At 33.3% G+C, this 15,094-nt stretch overlaps 3 protein-coding genes across 3 annotated transcripts; 1 reads left to right on the forward strand and 2 right to left on the reverse strand.

Moving 5' to 3' along the window:
• The first annotated feature begins 1,529 nt into the window (after positions 1-1,529).
• Positions 1,530-6,177, forward strand: LOC123913302 (probable protein arginine N-methyltransferase 3). The gene is made up of 7 exons (XM_045964000.1): positions 1,530-1,914; positions 2,631-3,149; positions 3,275-3,372; positions 4,120-4,198; positions 4,295-4,555; positions 4,852-5,019; positions 5,205-6,177. Exons 1-7 carry the CDS (start codon positions 1,624-1,626, stop codon positions 5,664-5,666), a joined length of 1,878 nt encoding a protein of 625 aa, XP_045819956.1. The 5' UTR covers positions 1,530-1,623; the 3' UTR covers positions 5,667-6,177.
• A 1,350-nt stretch (positions 6,178-7,527) lies between these two features.
• On the reverse strand, positions 7,528-11,577 carry LOC123913301 (putative disease resistance RPP13-like protein 1). Its single transcript, XM_045963999.1, has one exon. The coding sequence runs from the start codon at positions 11,490-11,492 to the stop codon at positions 7,758-7,760; it is 3,735 nt and encodes a 1,244-aa protein (XP_045819955.1). The 5' UTR covers positions 11,493-11,577; the 3' UTR covers positions 7,528-7,757.
• A 1,701-nt stretch (positions 11,578-13,278) lies between these two features.
• On the reverse strand, positions 13,279-14,331 carry LOC123913303 (MADS-box protein FBP24-like). The gene has a single exon (XM_045964001.1). The coding sequence runs from the start codon at positions 14,329-14,331 to the stop codon at positions 13,279-13,281; it is 1,053 nt and encodes a 350-aa protein (XP_045819957.1).
• Between the last annotated feature and the right edge of the window lie 763 nt (positions 14,332-15,094).

Below are 15,094 nucleotides of genomic sequence, written 5' to 3' on the forward strand. Positions count from 1 at the left end.
AACTTTTTAAAATTTAAACTATTGTATTTTTCAATTTAAAATTTCTATTTTTTATTTCTTTAACATTTGCCCTTAGAACATGTTAGCACGATCGCTTAAAGTTAAATATTTTAGTTTTAATGCATAAACTTCAGATATTTTTTGAAAACCTTACTATTTATTATTAAAATTAAAAATAAAAAACAAAAAAGCAAAAATTGATTGGTGTGGACTGTGGATGAAACTTGACAAAAATATCACAGGAGGTAATCCACTCCATGCACAAACTTGGTTCAAGTACATATAAAACTCAGTTCAAAACTCAATTCATTCGCGTATAACTTATAAACTTAGTTTTTAGATATTACTCAAACTCAATTCAAGTACTTTTATTCAAATTCGGTTCAAGCACGTCTGGGGAGTAACAAAGAAAATAGAGGGTGTAACTAGCACAATTTTGGGGAGTAACAAAGAAAATACAGGGTGTAACTAGAATAATTTTATGGTTTCAATGGTTGTGGTAATGGTAATAAAAAATTACCAAAAGATTAGTACCAAAACAACAACAAAAATTATGTGTCTAAAAAAAAAACAAACAACAAAAATTAATGAAGAGACAAGACGAATTTCTTGTCAAAAAAAAAAAAGAGACAAGACGAATTAGGTAGCAAGAGAAAAGACAAAAACAATAATTTTTATCTCTAACTGAATTATTGTACAATTTTTTGTCAATAGTACAACTATAAAAAATACGAAAATATCCATTTTATTTTCGAATATAAAACTATTATCGGCATATATCTCTCCGGTACAGTTTTGTCTTGTCCTGTATTATCTTGTTTTGTCCTGTACTATTTTTTCCAGTCTTTGTCGTTTTACGAATCAAACGCACCCTATTATTAGAATTTCACAATTTAAAAGGAATAAGTAAAAAGATTTCGATGTTTCAAAAAAAAAAAAGTAAAAAGATTTCGAATTCAAATTGCAATATATCAAGCAAACTATGTTCACAAAGACTTAAATAATATTTTGGATTGTTTTATTTTTGAGTTTATGCAAAATAATTTATATAAATAAATAATCTATGTTAATTCATAAGTTCTATCTAACTAAAATAGTATTTTTTATAAAAATCACTGAATTTAGTTCAGTGGTGAGAAGTTTGACTAATACAGATCATGAGTTCAATCCCAGCTCATTATAAGTAAAAAAAAATAGTAAACTATTTTAACAAACTTATAATATTACACAAAAATTTAATAAAAAGTTATTTATTTTGTTAAGGTATTTTAGATAAGTTAAAAAAACAAATCACTTCATAAGACTGTGGTGTGGACTGTGGACAAAAGAAGACGAGGAGTGCTAGCAACACACTCTTTAACAAACACACTCTAACACACTATTTTCTATTAGTCAAAATTTATATGGGTCCCATAAAAGTTATATGGGTCCACATTTTTTTATGGGACCCATGTGAATTTCAACCAATAAAAGAGAGTGTGTTAGAGTGTGTTTGTTAAGAGAGTGTGTTGCTAGCATTATTCAAAGAAGACAACACCAAACTTTGATGACATATATAGGTTTCAATTTTTAGGGTTTCTAAAGGGTTTAAGCTTTTTTCACACTTCCAAAGCTCACTCAACCATGCCTTCCAAAACTAACCAAAACGAAAAAGAACTAAAATCACCGTACAAAGTAGAAGAAGAAGAAGAAGACGATGACGAAGAAGTAGAAGAAGAAGTATGGGATGATTGGGAAGGAGATGAAGGAGATTCTGAATTCATCTGTCTTTTCTGTGATTCCAATTTCACTTCTTCCACTTCTTTGTTCCAACATTGTTCTTCAATTCACCACTTTGATTTTCATGCTGTTACAAATTCTCTTCAATTGGATTTCTATGCTTCCTTCAAGCTCATCAATTACATTCGTTTTCAGGTAACAATTCACTAAATCACACTTTTTTTAGTTGTTTTTTATGTTTATCAATTGAGAAATTGCGAGAAAGTAAGAGAAAATGAAAGAAAGGAAATAAAAAACTGAATTTTTTTAAGTATTTTGATGTTGGGATTTTGGGGATTGAGGAAATTGAGTCAATTGAAATGGAATTGAATACTTAGCAGGAAAATTTAGAGATTTTATGTTGGTTGTTTTGTGCTTTGATGTTTAGCTGACGAGAAATTGCATGCAAGAGAAAATGAAGTAAAGAAAAAAAACTGAATTTTTAATGTATTTTGATGTTGGGATTTTGGTGATTGTGGAAATTGAATCAATAGAAATGGAGTTGTAGGCATAATAAGCACTAAGAATGAAAATTAGGGTTTTTATGTTTGTAATTCTGTGCTTTATCAATTTAAGGATTTCATGAGTTAATATATGAAGTGTGTGTGTGTGTGGTTGTAGGTGGTGAAAATTGATTTTGAATATAGAAAGTTGAATGTAAAATAATTTATGTATGGTTACATTCACGTAAAAGTGAGTTCCGCAATAATCGTTTGAGGCTAAAAACATGTTTATTTTCAGCTGGTGAACATTTTTTTGTATGTTAATAATGTTGTATACCAAGTACTATATAGGAAATTTCAATTGACTGGAAGTTTGTGACTTTGCATGTACATCTTGTTAAGTTGGTTTGTTCTGCTTTTTTCAACCAGGTGGCGGAGAGCAGATGTTGGAGTTGTGGGTTAGCTTGTCAGTCCAAACATGATTTGCAGAATCACTTGCATGATGTAACTGACTTCAATAGTATTAAGCCTTTGTGGGATGATGATAGATATCTAAAACCTTTCATGCAAGATGATTCATTACTGTACAACTTTGGTGAATTTGAAGAAGGTGAAGATGAACAAAGTTCAGTCATGGATGAAGATCTTGTGAGGGATTTGAAGAATGCAATTTACGGTGATGATCAAGATGCAGTGAAAAAATTGGTAGTCAATGAGACAGCTTCTGTTTCAGATGACCATTCAAGTTTGCCTAGCTCTTCAGATAAGGAACTTGTTAATGGGAAGGACTCAAGAGGATGTATTTCGTCAATTGATAAGGATCCAGAAGAAGGGTCTTTGACGGGTAATCCTCAGAATCACATTGTAACACATATTAGGAAGGTCAATGAAAGTTATTTTGGATCTTACAGTTCATTTGGCATTCATCGAGAGATGTTAAGTGATAAGGTATACAATGTACTCTTTTTTTTTTTTGGTTTCAGGTTTTATAAAATGGTGCATAACTAAAAAAATTTGAAGCTTTTTGAACAAATTATTATCGATTTATTAAAGTCACAGCTATTCTTATTTAGGCTAGAATGGACGCTTATGGCCAAGCAATTTTGAAGAATCCCTCTCTGCTAAATGGCGCTGTGGTTATGGATGTAGGTTGTGGAACTGGCATCCTCAGGTGAGAATCATACTTGACTTTTGTGAAATCTTAGTTCAATTAACGGTCTCTAATTTATAGCCTCATTAGATTATGCTCTCTTCTTATAATTTAGTAGGAAAAAAAATACCGAGTATAGTAGGAAAAAATAATATAATTATTTAGTAGAAAATACTGAGTATAGTAGAAAAAAAATTCAATTCCTAGGGATTCCCCTAACAGTAGGGCTTTAGCTCAGTTCTGTTATTTATTGAATGTCTTTCTTCTATCTCGCTCCTTCTATTTAAACCCCAGTACTAACCCAACCACCCATCCCCTTATAGATTCTAGCTGTAACTAGCTAAATCGACAACTGTCTGACTTTTTTGTTTGTTGATGAAAGGCTAATGTGGTGCAAAAGCATCACTGTAGACGAAGGCATATAACTATGTTGGCAGCCCGTCCACTACCGATCGTTTGCAGCACCACATGTTTTATTAAGAAATAAAAAGGAAAACAACTGTCTAACTAACTCTAACCCTGGTCCTGTTTTTAGTTACTGCATGGTGGTAACAGAAGCCAGTAATCCTGTTTTCATATACAAAATCAAATTTATAGGTTCCTGTATAAGTTTCTTGTGTTCATTGATTTTAGGGAGTAATGATTATGAAATACAACAATGTTATGAAAGTTCATATTCATGTTTTGGGGCTACATGTTCACACATTCTATATTTGATTTGCTCAATCTTTTGAACTTTTCTGACATGTTTATATTTCCTTCTTTTAGCCTTTTTTCAGCTCAAGCAGGGGCTTCAAGGGTCATTGCAATTGAGGCTAGTGCCAAGATGGCAGCAGTGGCAACTCAGGTATATATATTTCCTGCTCGATAGCTTCTATAGTAACTTTTCAACTACATGTCTAGTTCCATGCTCACTTTTGTTTTCCTTCAAATTTTAATCCAGGTTGCAAAAAATAATGGTCTCTTGCTGAGTAAAAGCGAAACTAGAGTCAATGGCAACAACAAAGGAGTTGTAGAAGTGGTTAATGGCATGGTTGAAGAAATTGACAAAATTGTTGAAATTCAACCTCACAGTGTTGATGTATTGTTAAGTGAATGGATGGGGTATTGCTTGCTGTATGAATCCATGCTTGGTTCAGTGCTTTATGCACGTGACCGGTATTTGAAGCCTGGGGGTGCTATTCTTCCCGACACAGCAACTATTGTGAGTCCCTCCCTCTGCCATCATTCCACCCAGAACAGAACTATTTTATTTTTACCAGAGTTTTTAATAAGTGCACTATAGTTGACAGTTGTGTAGCGGAGTGGCGCTTTATAAAAAAATTAGAAATAGCAGCTATCTGCTATCTAGGTATTGTGTTTTTAAGGTCCGCCACTATGCTATGTTACCTGGGATTGATAACACTGATTTTCACTATAATTTGTTCTGGGATTATGTGCTCTTATGTTTTTATACGTGCGTTATATATTATATTATTTATTCCAGTTTTTCTACTATAGTTTGTTGCAGGATTTGGAAAAGGAGGTACAAGTCTTCCATTTTGGGAGAATGTGTGTGATTTTGACATGTCTTGCATTGGGGAGGAGCTTGTCACAGATGCTGCCCGATATCCTATAGTTGATGTCATAGACCATCAAGATTTAGTTACCGGTTCTACTATTCTTCAGGTTTGTGCATGTTATGTAATGTGAATCTTACACGGCATTATATATTAGTGAATTCTCTATTCCTTTTTAGTAACTAACTGTATATTTGCAATCGTTCTGAGGATCTCGCAAGTTTCTTATTTTTGGTTTTAGCAGTATATATATTAACTATAACTATGCTAAAATTGTTTTTTTATTCCTACCAGACCTTTGACTTGGCTACCATGAAGCCCCATGAAGTGGATTTCACTGCAACAGCTTCTTTGGAACCAAAATTGAGTGCTTCAGAAGATGAAAAAACACATTTGAATTCTAAAACATGCTGCTTGTGCTATGGAGTTGTCTTATGGTTTGATACTGGATTTACAACTAGATTCTGCCAGGAAACACCAACTGTGCTGTCAACATCCCCGTACACTCTGAAAACACATTGGTCACAGACAATATTAACCTTTCGGGAACCGATTGCCATTGGATTAGGCAAAGAAAACGGGATAAATTCGGAAACGGTTGGCACTGAAGGCTACCCTGCCGTGAAGATTGATTTGCGTATCAGCATTGTCCGTTCTACTGAGCATCGTACTATCGACATTTCCATGGAAGCTACTGGTGTTGCTCCCGATGGTCGGAGACGCAGCTGGCCAGCTCAACTTTTTTCATTGCAGTAGTATGCAATGCATCACATGCCACATAAACAACACAATTTTGCCATGTTCCTCTTTTATTCCCTAATCTATTGGTTTTTATTTTTATTTATTGGAATAGAGCCGCTTGTACTTGGTGTTTTGTCAGCAAGAACTTTTTGTCTAGTTCCATAGCTTCTTTTTCCTCTTCGTTGTAATTGATCGGTTATTGTTATTGAAACTCTTATCTATTAAAATTTCCCCTCAAAGTTGTAGTTCTTTAAAATTGAAGATATTTTTTAAATTCATAATTTTGTATAGGAACTGAAAACTCAATTTGGTCATGGGAAAAAAATTGAGACCTAAGTTAATCTCTCAGAAAAATAAACACTAATAGTTTCTTACAATATTAAACAGAGATATGTTGGTCTCAATTAATTTCTATCACTAAATTAAACTTTCTTTGTTGAGTTGGTATTGTACAATTGTTTAATTGGCATTTTTTCCAGTTTTGTGTGATAGAGAAATGGAAAAATAGTTGGTAAGATTCAAATTAAATGAGAAAGAAATGTTTAGGAGTTAGATTTTAAATTTCTAGCTTTCTTTTTTGTTCCTCCCTCTATTGAATAGGCAATAGATTCATTCACCTTTTGTATCTCGGAGAATTTGAACGGAAATATTAGCTGCAGTGGTGTTCATGTAACAACATCATTGAAGTGCCTCGGCTATGGAAATGGAGAGTGAATTTAAAGCTCTCAGTAACATCCATGGCCGTTATTGGCTTATCCACTCCCGCTGTGAGTATGGTTATGTTTCTCGCCTGTTTTGTTCATTTAGGAAGTTCTAATTATGATATGCAACAGACTTAAAAAGTGCATATTCATGAATTTATTGCTTTCTACATATAAACTACGTTTTGGGGTTATATATTAACCTTCCATATTTGATTTATCAGTCATTTGAAATTTCATGACATCTTTATGGTTTTTTTTAGTTAGCCTTTATGAATCTCAGGCAAAGGATTTGAGGGTCATTGCAGTTGAAGCTATGCTAGTGCTAGTGCTAGATTGCAGTAATAGCATCTCAAGTATAAGTTTGAAATCATTCCGGAGGATCTTGTCAGTTTCTTAAATGGCTATCGTGAAGCTCAGTGAAGCGGATATCCCTGCAACAATGTCTTTGGAACCAAAATTGAGCGCTTCAGAAAATAATAAAAAACACAGTTAAGTTCTGTTGGATTCAATTTGAATGATTCTGAAATCTTGGGATTATGTTTATTCCAAAACTTATGGAGAAATTAGCTGTATACTTGTAATTATTTGGAGAAATTAGCTGATTAATAGTGTATGTTTATGAATTTATTCCTTTTCTACCTCCTATTTTAAAACTTGACAGCAAGGTCTTCTGCTGTATATAATGTACCTTAATTGTATAGTGAATAATACACCGAAATTATCGCTAAACGTTTTTATTACAAGTTCTAAATCATTTTTATGAAGTTGTCGTGTGGTTTGAAACTCCATTTACAAGTAGATTCTGCCAGAAAACACCAGTTGCTTTCCCTAACATACTGTTTTTTTCATATTTCTTCTTTCATTCAGTGTTGAAAACCCAGTTCTTGGAACTTGAGGCTATAGAACTGACTATCTTTTGCTTTGTCTTCCAAAACTCGGTATGCATCATTGAGTCCAGTGTCTCCTATCAACCAATGACACCAGTACCACAAAGATGAAATAGTCTAACTAAAAAATTTCAAATGTAATTTAAGTTTAGAATTCATTCTTGAAGCAAAATCAGTTTTACTCGTAAATAGAAAAACATGTAAAATCATTTTTATGTGTGTAGAATCACTTTTACCTCTTACAAAAGTGAATCCAAACATGCACTTATAATAGAGGGATTGTTGAAAATGGTTTGGTCAAAATTTATTGTCTCACTTACACAATGGTAGCCTAATTTTATTAAACTAAGATAGCAAAATCATAGAGCACATAGTCAATCAGACTTCACATATTCAAGTGACACAGCACAACACATTACTTAAACCTGAAGCCAAATCATAAAGCAAATATGTTCCTACCTATGATATAAACATTTCAAAATGAGTATTGATAAAAAATGTTCCTACCTAGACACTCATGTGATTATTTTGTTGTTGATAACTATGCAGGGAATAAGAGCAATCTTGCGCCACTCTTTCCCTCGCTTCTTTCGCAAACTGGCTTCAAGTAATTTACAGTGCGAGATACCGAGTACAGAGAGAGAGGAAGGCAATCCTTGTTCTGGCAACGACTTGAGGTTGTCACAGAATGAAAACTCAAGGTTTTGGAGAGAGGTGAGATGGCGAAGCCACTTTCCATCAAAGCATTTAATGTCATATAGTAAAGAGATGTATAAGGAAATGACAGAAGCAGGTAGCAATGGAATTTCCATTTTCACCAACGCGTTCATGATGTCATCACCCCAAATGTGCAACTCGGAGAGACAAGTGAGACGTTCCAAACCCCACTTAGTAATCTCTGTATTGCACAAAATCCCTCCAACAGTCAGTTCTCCTAAATTGATAGGCAAACCCTCTTTGGCAAAAAGTTGTAGATTTGGAAGGTCAACTATTCTTAATTCCTGTAAGTAAGGGAAGGTGTTAATTGGTTCTGGAAGTGAATGAAGCTTCTTACACCAACACACCTCGAAACGGATGAGGTTAGGAGCGGACGAACCACCAAGGGAAAATGATTCCAGTTCATCACAATGCCATATTGTGATACTTTGAATAAACGAGAGACTTTCTGAAGCATCTTCTGCTGCAATGAAAACTGATTTAAGATTTTTACAACCGGATAGATGAAGATTTTTTAAGACAGGGAGAGAGCCCAAGGTAAAAGATGTCATTGAGTTACAACTATAAAATATTGTTATGTCCTCAAGTGATGAGTAATTGTGCAAGGATTCACAGGGAAGGAATTCTAGATTCTCACAATCATGAATAGTGAGAGCTTGTAAGGTTTTGGGTAGACCGTCTCTTGGAAAAGATAATAGAGAAGGAAAGCCGACTAAGGTCAATTGCCGAAGAGAATTAAGAGGAGACCATATTGATTGGATGATTTGATCATCTGATCGCCTTGACTCCAGAAGCAGATCACACGCCCTTAACTCAAGTGCTGTTAACGAAAGAAGGTTGCGAGGCATATTTCCTTTGAGTTTAGGACATGCTTCCATTGACAGATTTCTTAGTCTAGGAAACTCTATTGCTTCACCTCCAATCAAGTTCCATTCCTCCCAGTTGGGCATCTCGTCAAAGTCTAGAGTCTCCAAGGAAGGAAATGGTTGAAATGAAAGACAACTATTACTTCCATAGAATTCAGAACCAATGCTCTTTACTGATTTCATACTAGCAATACTGAGTTTTTTCAAACCATGTAATTGTCCAAGCGGTGGAAGCAATGAACAATGATCACAACCGCTTATGCTCAAATACACCATGTTGCTAAATAATGAATCACCCAACCAAATCGGAAAGCTTGTTCCACCATAACCTTTGATGGTGAGATTCTTCAAATTTGTTGAGGGTTGAAGTTGTTCAAGTACAAGAGCTTCAATTTGTGAACATCGACTAGTAGAGCCGTTGCTGTCATGTGGAGTCCACTGCAGTTCCAAGTTGTCAATTTGTTCTTTCATCTTCAAATTTGCTTCAAATGCATCAAAGGGATCGGTAATATTTTGTAGCTTTGAAATGGAAAGGTTTCCCTTTAGATGGGGTAATTTTTCCAACTCTATAGCCTTCAATCCATTACGATGATTGCTAATTGCAAAATCAGACAAAGTTTGAAGATTTTGTAGTCTGACTATTTGTACTGGAATCTCCTTCAGTTGTGTACCTCTGATGTCAAGGTGGCGTAGATTAACCAATTTTCCCATGTGCTCGGGCAATTCAATGAGACACCGACAACCAAACAACAACAAGGTCTGCAGATTGTAGAGGTTGCATGTTACAGATGGAAGCCTTTCAATATCAGTGTTAGAAAGATTTAAGTATCGCAGACATATCAAATTTCCCATAGAGTTGGGCAACTCGGTGATACTCCTGTAATTTGACAACGACAACACGCGCAACTGTTTCATTGAAGGCAACAAATCATGTACTACCCTGTCCGATATGGAATAGAGTAACCCCTCCGGTTCTTGTAATGGCAAGGCCAAGAAGGTACGTAGACCTTTAAGTCCATATAATTTATCAAATTTTTTGTACGAGTCATATTTCCTTCTATTGTATGACAAATGACGTACCTTATCATTTAGTTCATGTTCGTCTAACTTCATACAATACGGAGATGAAACCATTGTAGCTAAATCATTTATGAGATCATGCATTTCATACCATTCTTCTCCATCAACATACCGCCTACTTATCAGTGACCTTGACACTAGTTCATCAAAGTATTCTTCTCCTACTTTTTCCCAACTCTTCTGTCTTTTGGACTTATGTACTAAGCCTTCTGCAATCCACAACTGAACTACCATGTTTTTTTGCAAGATGGATTTCTTTGGAAAAATTGAACAATAAGCAAAGCATCTTTTTAAAGGAGCCGGAAGATAATGATAGCTAGATAAAAGAGTCGGCTGCACCCCAACATTTGGCAAATTCCAAATGTTACTTCTTAGTACATCATTCCAGTCATCTCGTGACAGTTTGGTGCGGAGAAGACCCCCAAGTGCTACTGCGGCTAATGGTAAACCATCACATTTTTTGGCAATTTCTTTCCCAACTACTTGTAGATTGGACCGAAGCTTGTAGTTACTTGCTCCAAATGCATGTTTTGAAAGTAAAGACCAACATTCATCACTTTGCAGGGGTGTCAAATAGTGGATAGGAAGAAATGTGTGGGTAAATAGTGCAACTCTTTCATCTCGTGTTGTGATGATGATCTTACTTCCCATTTTCCCAGCATTAAAGATGTCCTTGAGATTGTTCCAATCCACATAGCTTCCATCCCACATGTCATCCAATACTAGCAAAAAAATCTTATGGCATAAACTTTGCTGCAATTGCACTTGTAGAGTATTCAAGTCACTAGTATCAGTTCTTTTTGATGCTACAAATTCAGAATGCATGGTATTCAAGTTATCGGTATCAATTGTTTTAAAAGTTACAGATTCAAGAAGGGTTTTAGTGACTCGGACAATATCAAAATCTTTTGAGATATATGCCCACCCTTTTAAATCAAATTTCTCCTTTACTTCTGGATCATTGTAAAGAAGTTTAGCAAGAGTCGTTTTACCCACCCCTCCCATTCCCACAATGGAAATCACTCCTATTTTGTCGCCATCATCACTAGTACGCAGCAAAAATTCTTTAAGTTTTTTTCTGTCACCATCTCTGCCATAAATAGCAGATTCATCTACCACAGAACTTGTAGGAGTTCCATTCCAAACACCGCAAGAAGCACCTTCTTTCAGTCCAAGTAAGTGTCCTTTCCGTGCAAACTGTTCTAATCGTTCGAACAATCTTTGAATATCGAAATTGATCAATCCATAAGACTGTTTGAAACTAGAGGAAAGGATGTTCATGTTCCTTACCTTATTCACTTTGCTTCTTAATGCCTCAGTATTGATTTTGTCTAATAAATCATCAGCTTCAAAGATGACATCTCGCAGGTTATCAAGCCATTGCTTGACAGAAGGATTGGTGATTTGTTTCTCCTCAGCATCATTTAGTACAGCTTGAAGACTCAACAATGTTAATTTTAGCTTTTCCAAGAGTGAAACATCAAGTTTCTTGCTCCGAAAGTAGTTCACAAACTCGGTCGAAATTATCTTTTCCAGCAACACTTCTACAAAAGCTGATAGGAATGCTTCTGCAACAACACTTGCCATTCTGAGAGTATGAATTGGTTTACAAGGAAAGTTGTATAGAAGTCAACTCTTGCTTCTTTCAGTTTTTCTTACAATTCTTATGGATTAGTTGTTCAACAGAAATAGTGTATTGAATAAATGTATTCTACAAGTGGGAATAAGAATTGTATTCATTTGCTTTCAATTGAAGGTTTATGTTATGATAAAGGGATAATTCAATCCTTACAAAAAAAAAAAGGGGATAATTCAATGTATATGATAAATGTGATCTTCTGGGATTTATTAATTTTTTCTCTCATGTTATCTCTCATTAATGGTTGAAAAATCTTAAAGAGAAAAATATAATTACGAAGAGAGAAAAAAAGTGAATCAATGATAAAATCGTATATTTAAGACCTGAGGTAGTAATTTTATATGGGTTTATTTATCATTGGTATTTGGAATTAATATTAAAAAAATGTTAAATATATTTTTGGTCGCTATAAAATAGGGACTTTCTGAGTTTAGTCTTTCCTTAATTTTTATTATATTTTTAGTTACTATAAAAAAAATCTTGCAAACAATATAAATTTATTTACTAAAATTTAGAATTTTTTTAACATATAATAAATTAATTGGATATGTTAAGATAACACTGAATGATTCCTTCAAAAAAGAAAAAAAGGTCACATTGAATATGACAGCAATGAGGGAGTAAACCACACAAAGTCACCAAAAGAAGTTTCAAGGTATTTTGATGGAAATAACCATGCAAGTTCACTAGTGTTCTCCATTTGCCCTCTCATCTTGATGTCCGCTAAATTGATCGTCAATAGTCAAATTAGTATTTCCAGGAAAGTTTCGTGTTAGAATAATTCTAAATTTTAGTAAATAATCTTTATATGATATTTTAAATATGTCTATAAAAAAAATCATTCAAAAACTTAAGAGTAATGACAATTAAATAAATATACTAAAATTATGTGCAAGAAATTTTTTATAGGACCTAAAATTATAATAAAAATTAAACAAAAACTAAATTTAGAAGGTCCCCATTTTATAACGACAAAAAACATATTCAACCCATTTTGTTTTTTAAGTAAAAAAAATTAACCATTTTGTTTTTATCATTCCAAATGCCAATTATAAAGAGGGAAAAGCTAACATGTGACCTCAAGGCACTTAAGTGTACAAAGATTGTAATTTTATATTGAAATAGTGATTAAAACATAAAAACTAAGAAAATTGGTAGTAGCATTAAAATTGCAAAAACGTTATTGTTTTTTCAAGTTTACCATAACAAAAGTTATTATTTCTTGGATTCATGGATTTAAGGTGTTGACTTGGTTCGAATGGTTCCAGAATTAGTGCATCTTAAGTTTATAGCGGTGAGTTTAATCATCTTAGAAATACTCTTTACGTCTCAAAATATAAGTAAAAATAGGTTAATAATTTTTTTAATGTATTTAGTCTAAAATTTACATTAAATACATCTACTTTCGTTACCATTTTTACTATGAGACGGAAAGAGTATATTTAGTTCAATCTGAAAAATCAAAGCTACATGATGAAAAACTAAGAAAATAAGTATATCTAGTCTATAATCTATAATAAGGTAATAGACATTCAATTTTCAGTCCAAAGAAAGCATGTAATAAATAATTCACCACCAAGTTACTGTTCCACTTAAAAACCGCCAACAAAAGAAATTCATATTAATTCATTCAATAATCTAAATAAACAAATAAAATTCAAGTCTAGAATAACTAAAACCAAATTCAACGATCTTAAAATAAGAAGCTAGCATGAATGTTTAAATTATTATGGGCTACTTCCTTCCATCCATGTAGTTGTTGAACATATGAGCTTGAAGCATATCCATATCATAGAATCCATTAAGTTGATATCCTTGTGGTGGTAGGTTTGGAAGATTTTGGAAAGGAAGAGTATGCATACCAATAGGATATGATTGCATTGTCATTGGATTTCCATTGTAAATATTAGAGTATGGTGATAAATTTTCACCATTTTCAGCTTCATCCTTCTTTTGCGTATCGGTTTTCGGATCCAAGAAAATATTAGGATCAACATGACTGACCCATTTAGCCCAATTATTATCGACTTGCTTGCCGGGGTAAGATTGTGTATATCTACCCTCATCAGACTCCACTTGGTAGGAACCTTGTGCACTCGAAAGTGTCGAAGAAGAAGGTTGAGAGCTTTGTCCCAATTGAAGTGGCCAAAACCCTAAGGGGTTTTTGTCACCAATATTCATCATTGGAGGGTAAATTTGTGCTTGAGACATGTTGTTTTGCATGAGATTGATGTAGCTATTTGGAGTTGATGTCAAATAGGAAGTATTAGGTTTATCAACCTTGTATGATTCATGAGCTATTGTTTTTCCTTTAACATCTCCTTTGAGCATATTCATCTTTTGATTACAAGCCTCAAGCTTAGCATCCAATATGCTAGCAAATGACCTCATTTGTTCCTCTCTAAGAGTGTCGAAAGATTCATCCCAAGTTGGATACATAATCTTTAACATCTCTTTGCGCACTTTGGAAATGTCAAATTCGACTTTTTTCATCCTTTCTTTGAAATACTCTTGAACATCATAGATCTTATGACGCCGATCCATTGTTGTGTTGTAGTACTTTTGAAGAATTTTTTGTACGTCTCTTTTTTCTTTAGGCCATGTTTCAGGTTCAGCATATCCTTGACCTTCAAAATTGGGAGCATAGAGAATTACACAAACATCAACATCACAAAGAATGGCAAATTCATTCACTTTTTTTAGTAATCCACTCTTTCTCTTTTGAAATGTTATCTTTCTTGATTTTTCCCTTTGAATGAGTTCCATTGATATTCTTCCGCGACCCATTTTCTGTGAACAAAACATAGAATCATGTCTTCATAACATCTTATCTTGCATGCAAGAAAATAAGAGGTAGCTAGCAACAAGACAAATGAAAGGTAAAGATAATTACTCAAAAAGAGAATGTACACAAAATTAAATGGAAGCAAGAAAATTGTAACTTATCATGCAAGCAAAGGATGGATTGAACAAAAATATAGATGAAAGTTCATACAATACTCAAAATATACCATTCAATAACTACTATTCACAATGGTAATATAAAAGTATTTTATGTTTTAAGTAATTATATAGAGATGTCAAATTTTCAAAGGTTTAATATAAATTATATGAGTTGGGATACAAAACGTATTAAGGAGATTCAGAGATCAATCTTTGAAGTAGCAAATTCATCATTCCTCAAATAAACTAACCACTAATAAAAAATTTCAAGTTGTCAAAGATATGAGATGTATATATACATGTAAATTTATCGACATTTTTAAAAAATTTAAGGTACAACTATGTTAATACAAAATATCAAAATAATTATGTTTTGAGTGAATTTGTCCATCGTCTCAACTATTTTTATCAAAAGCAAGATAAATAATTAATGTGTAATAAATTTTAATGGTCATGGAAAAATGAAGGAAAAGGGTGAGACTAACACATCAGCTTAGAAAAATTCATAATCAATTGATGAAGTATCAATTCTTTCTCTTTTTAAATCTATAAAATTGTAAAATTAATAGTTGGCACAATTATTATCATTATAATTATTATTTTAGAT

Source organism: Trifolium pratense, linkage group LG3 (genome assembly GCF_020283565.1).
Source record: "Trifolium pratense cultivar HEN17-A07 linkage group LG3, ARS_RC_1.1, whole genome shotgun sequence".
Taxonomy (NCBI): Eukaryota; Viridiplantae; Streptophyta; class Magnoliopsida; order Fabales; family Fabaceae; genus Trifolium; species Trifolium pratense.

What these genes read in the sequence shown, in the direction of transcription:
- LOC123913301 (XM_045963999.1), bottom strand. Translation starts at nt 11,492, where the DNA reads ATGGCAAGTGTTGTTGCAGAAGCATTCCTATCAGCTTTTGTAGAAGTG.
- LOC123913302 (XM_045964000.1), top strand. Translation starts at nt 1,624, where the DNA reads ATGCCTTCCAAAACTAACCAAAACGAAAAAGAACTAAAATCACCGTAC. An exon ending in TGGCAGCAGTGGCAACTCAG is followed by an intron (nt 4,199 to 4,294) that starts GTATATATATTT and finishes ATTTTAATCCAG; the next exon opens with GTTGCAAAAAATAATGGTCT. An exon ending in CCGGTTCTACTATTCTTCAG is followed by an intron (nt 5,020 to 5,204) that starts GTTTGTGCATGT and finishes TATTCCTACCAG; the next exon opens with ACCTTTGACTTGGCTACCAT.
- LOC123913303 (XM_045964001.1), bottom strand. Translation starts at nt 14,331, where the DNA reads ATGGGTCGCGGAAGAATATCAATGGAACTCATTCAAAGGGAAAAATCA.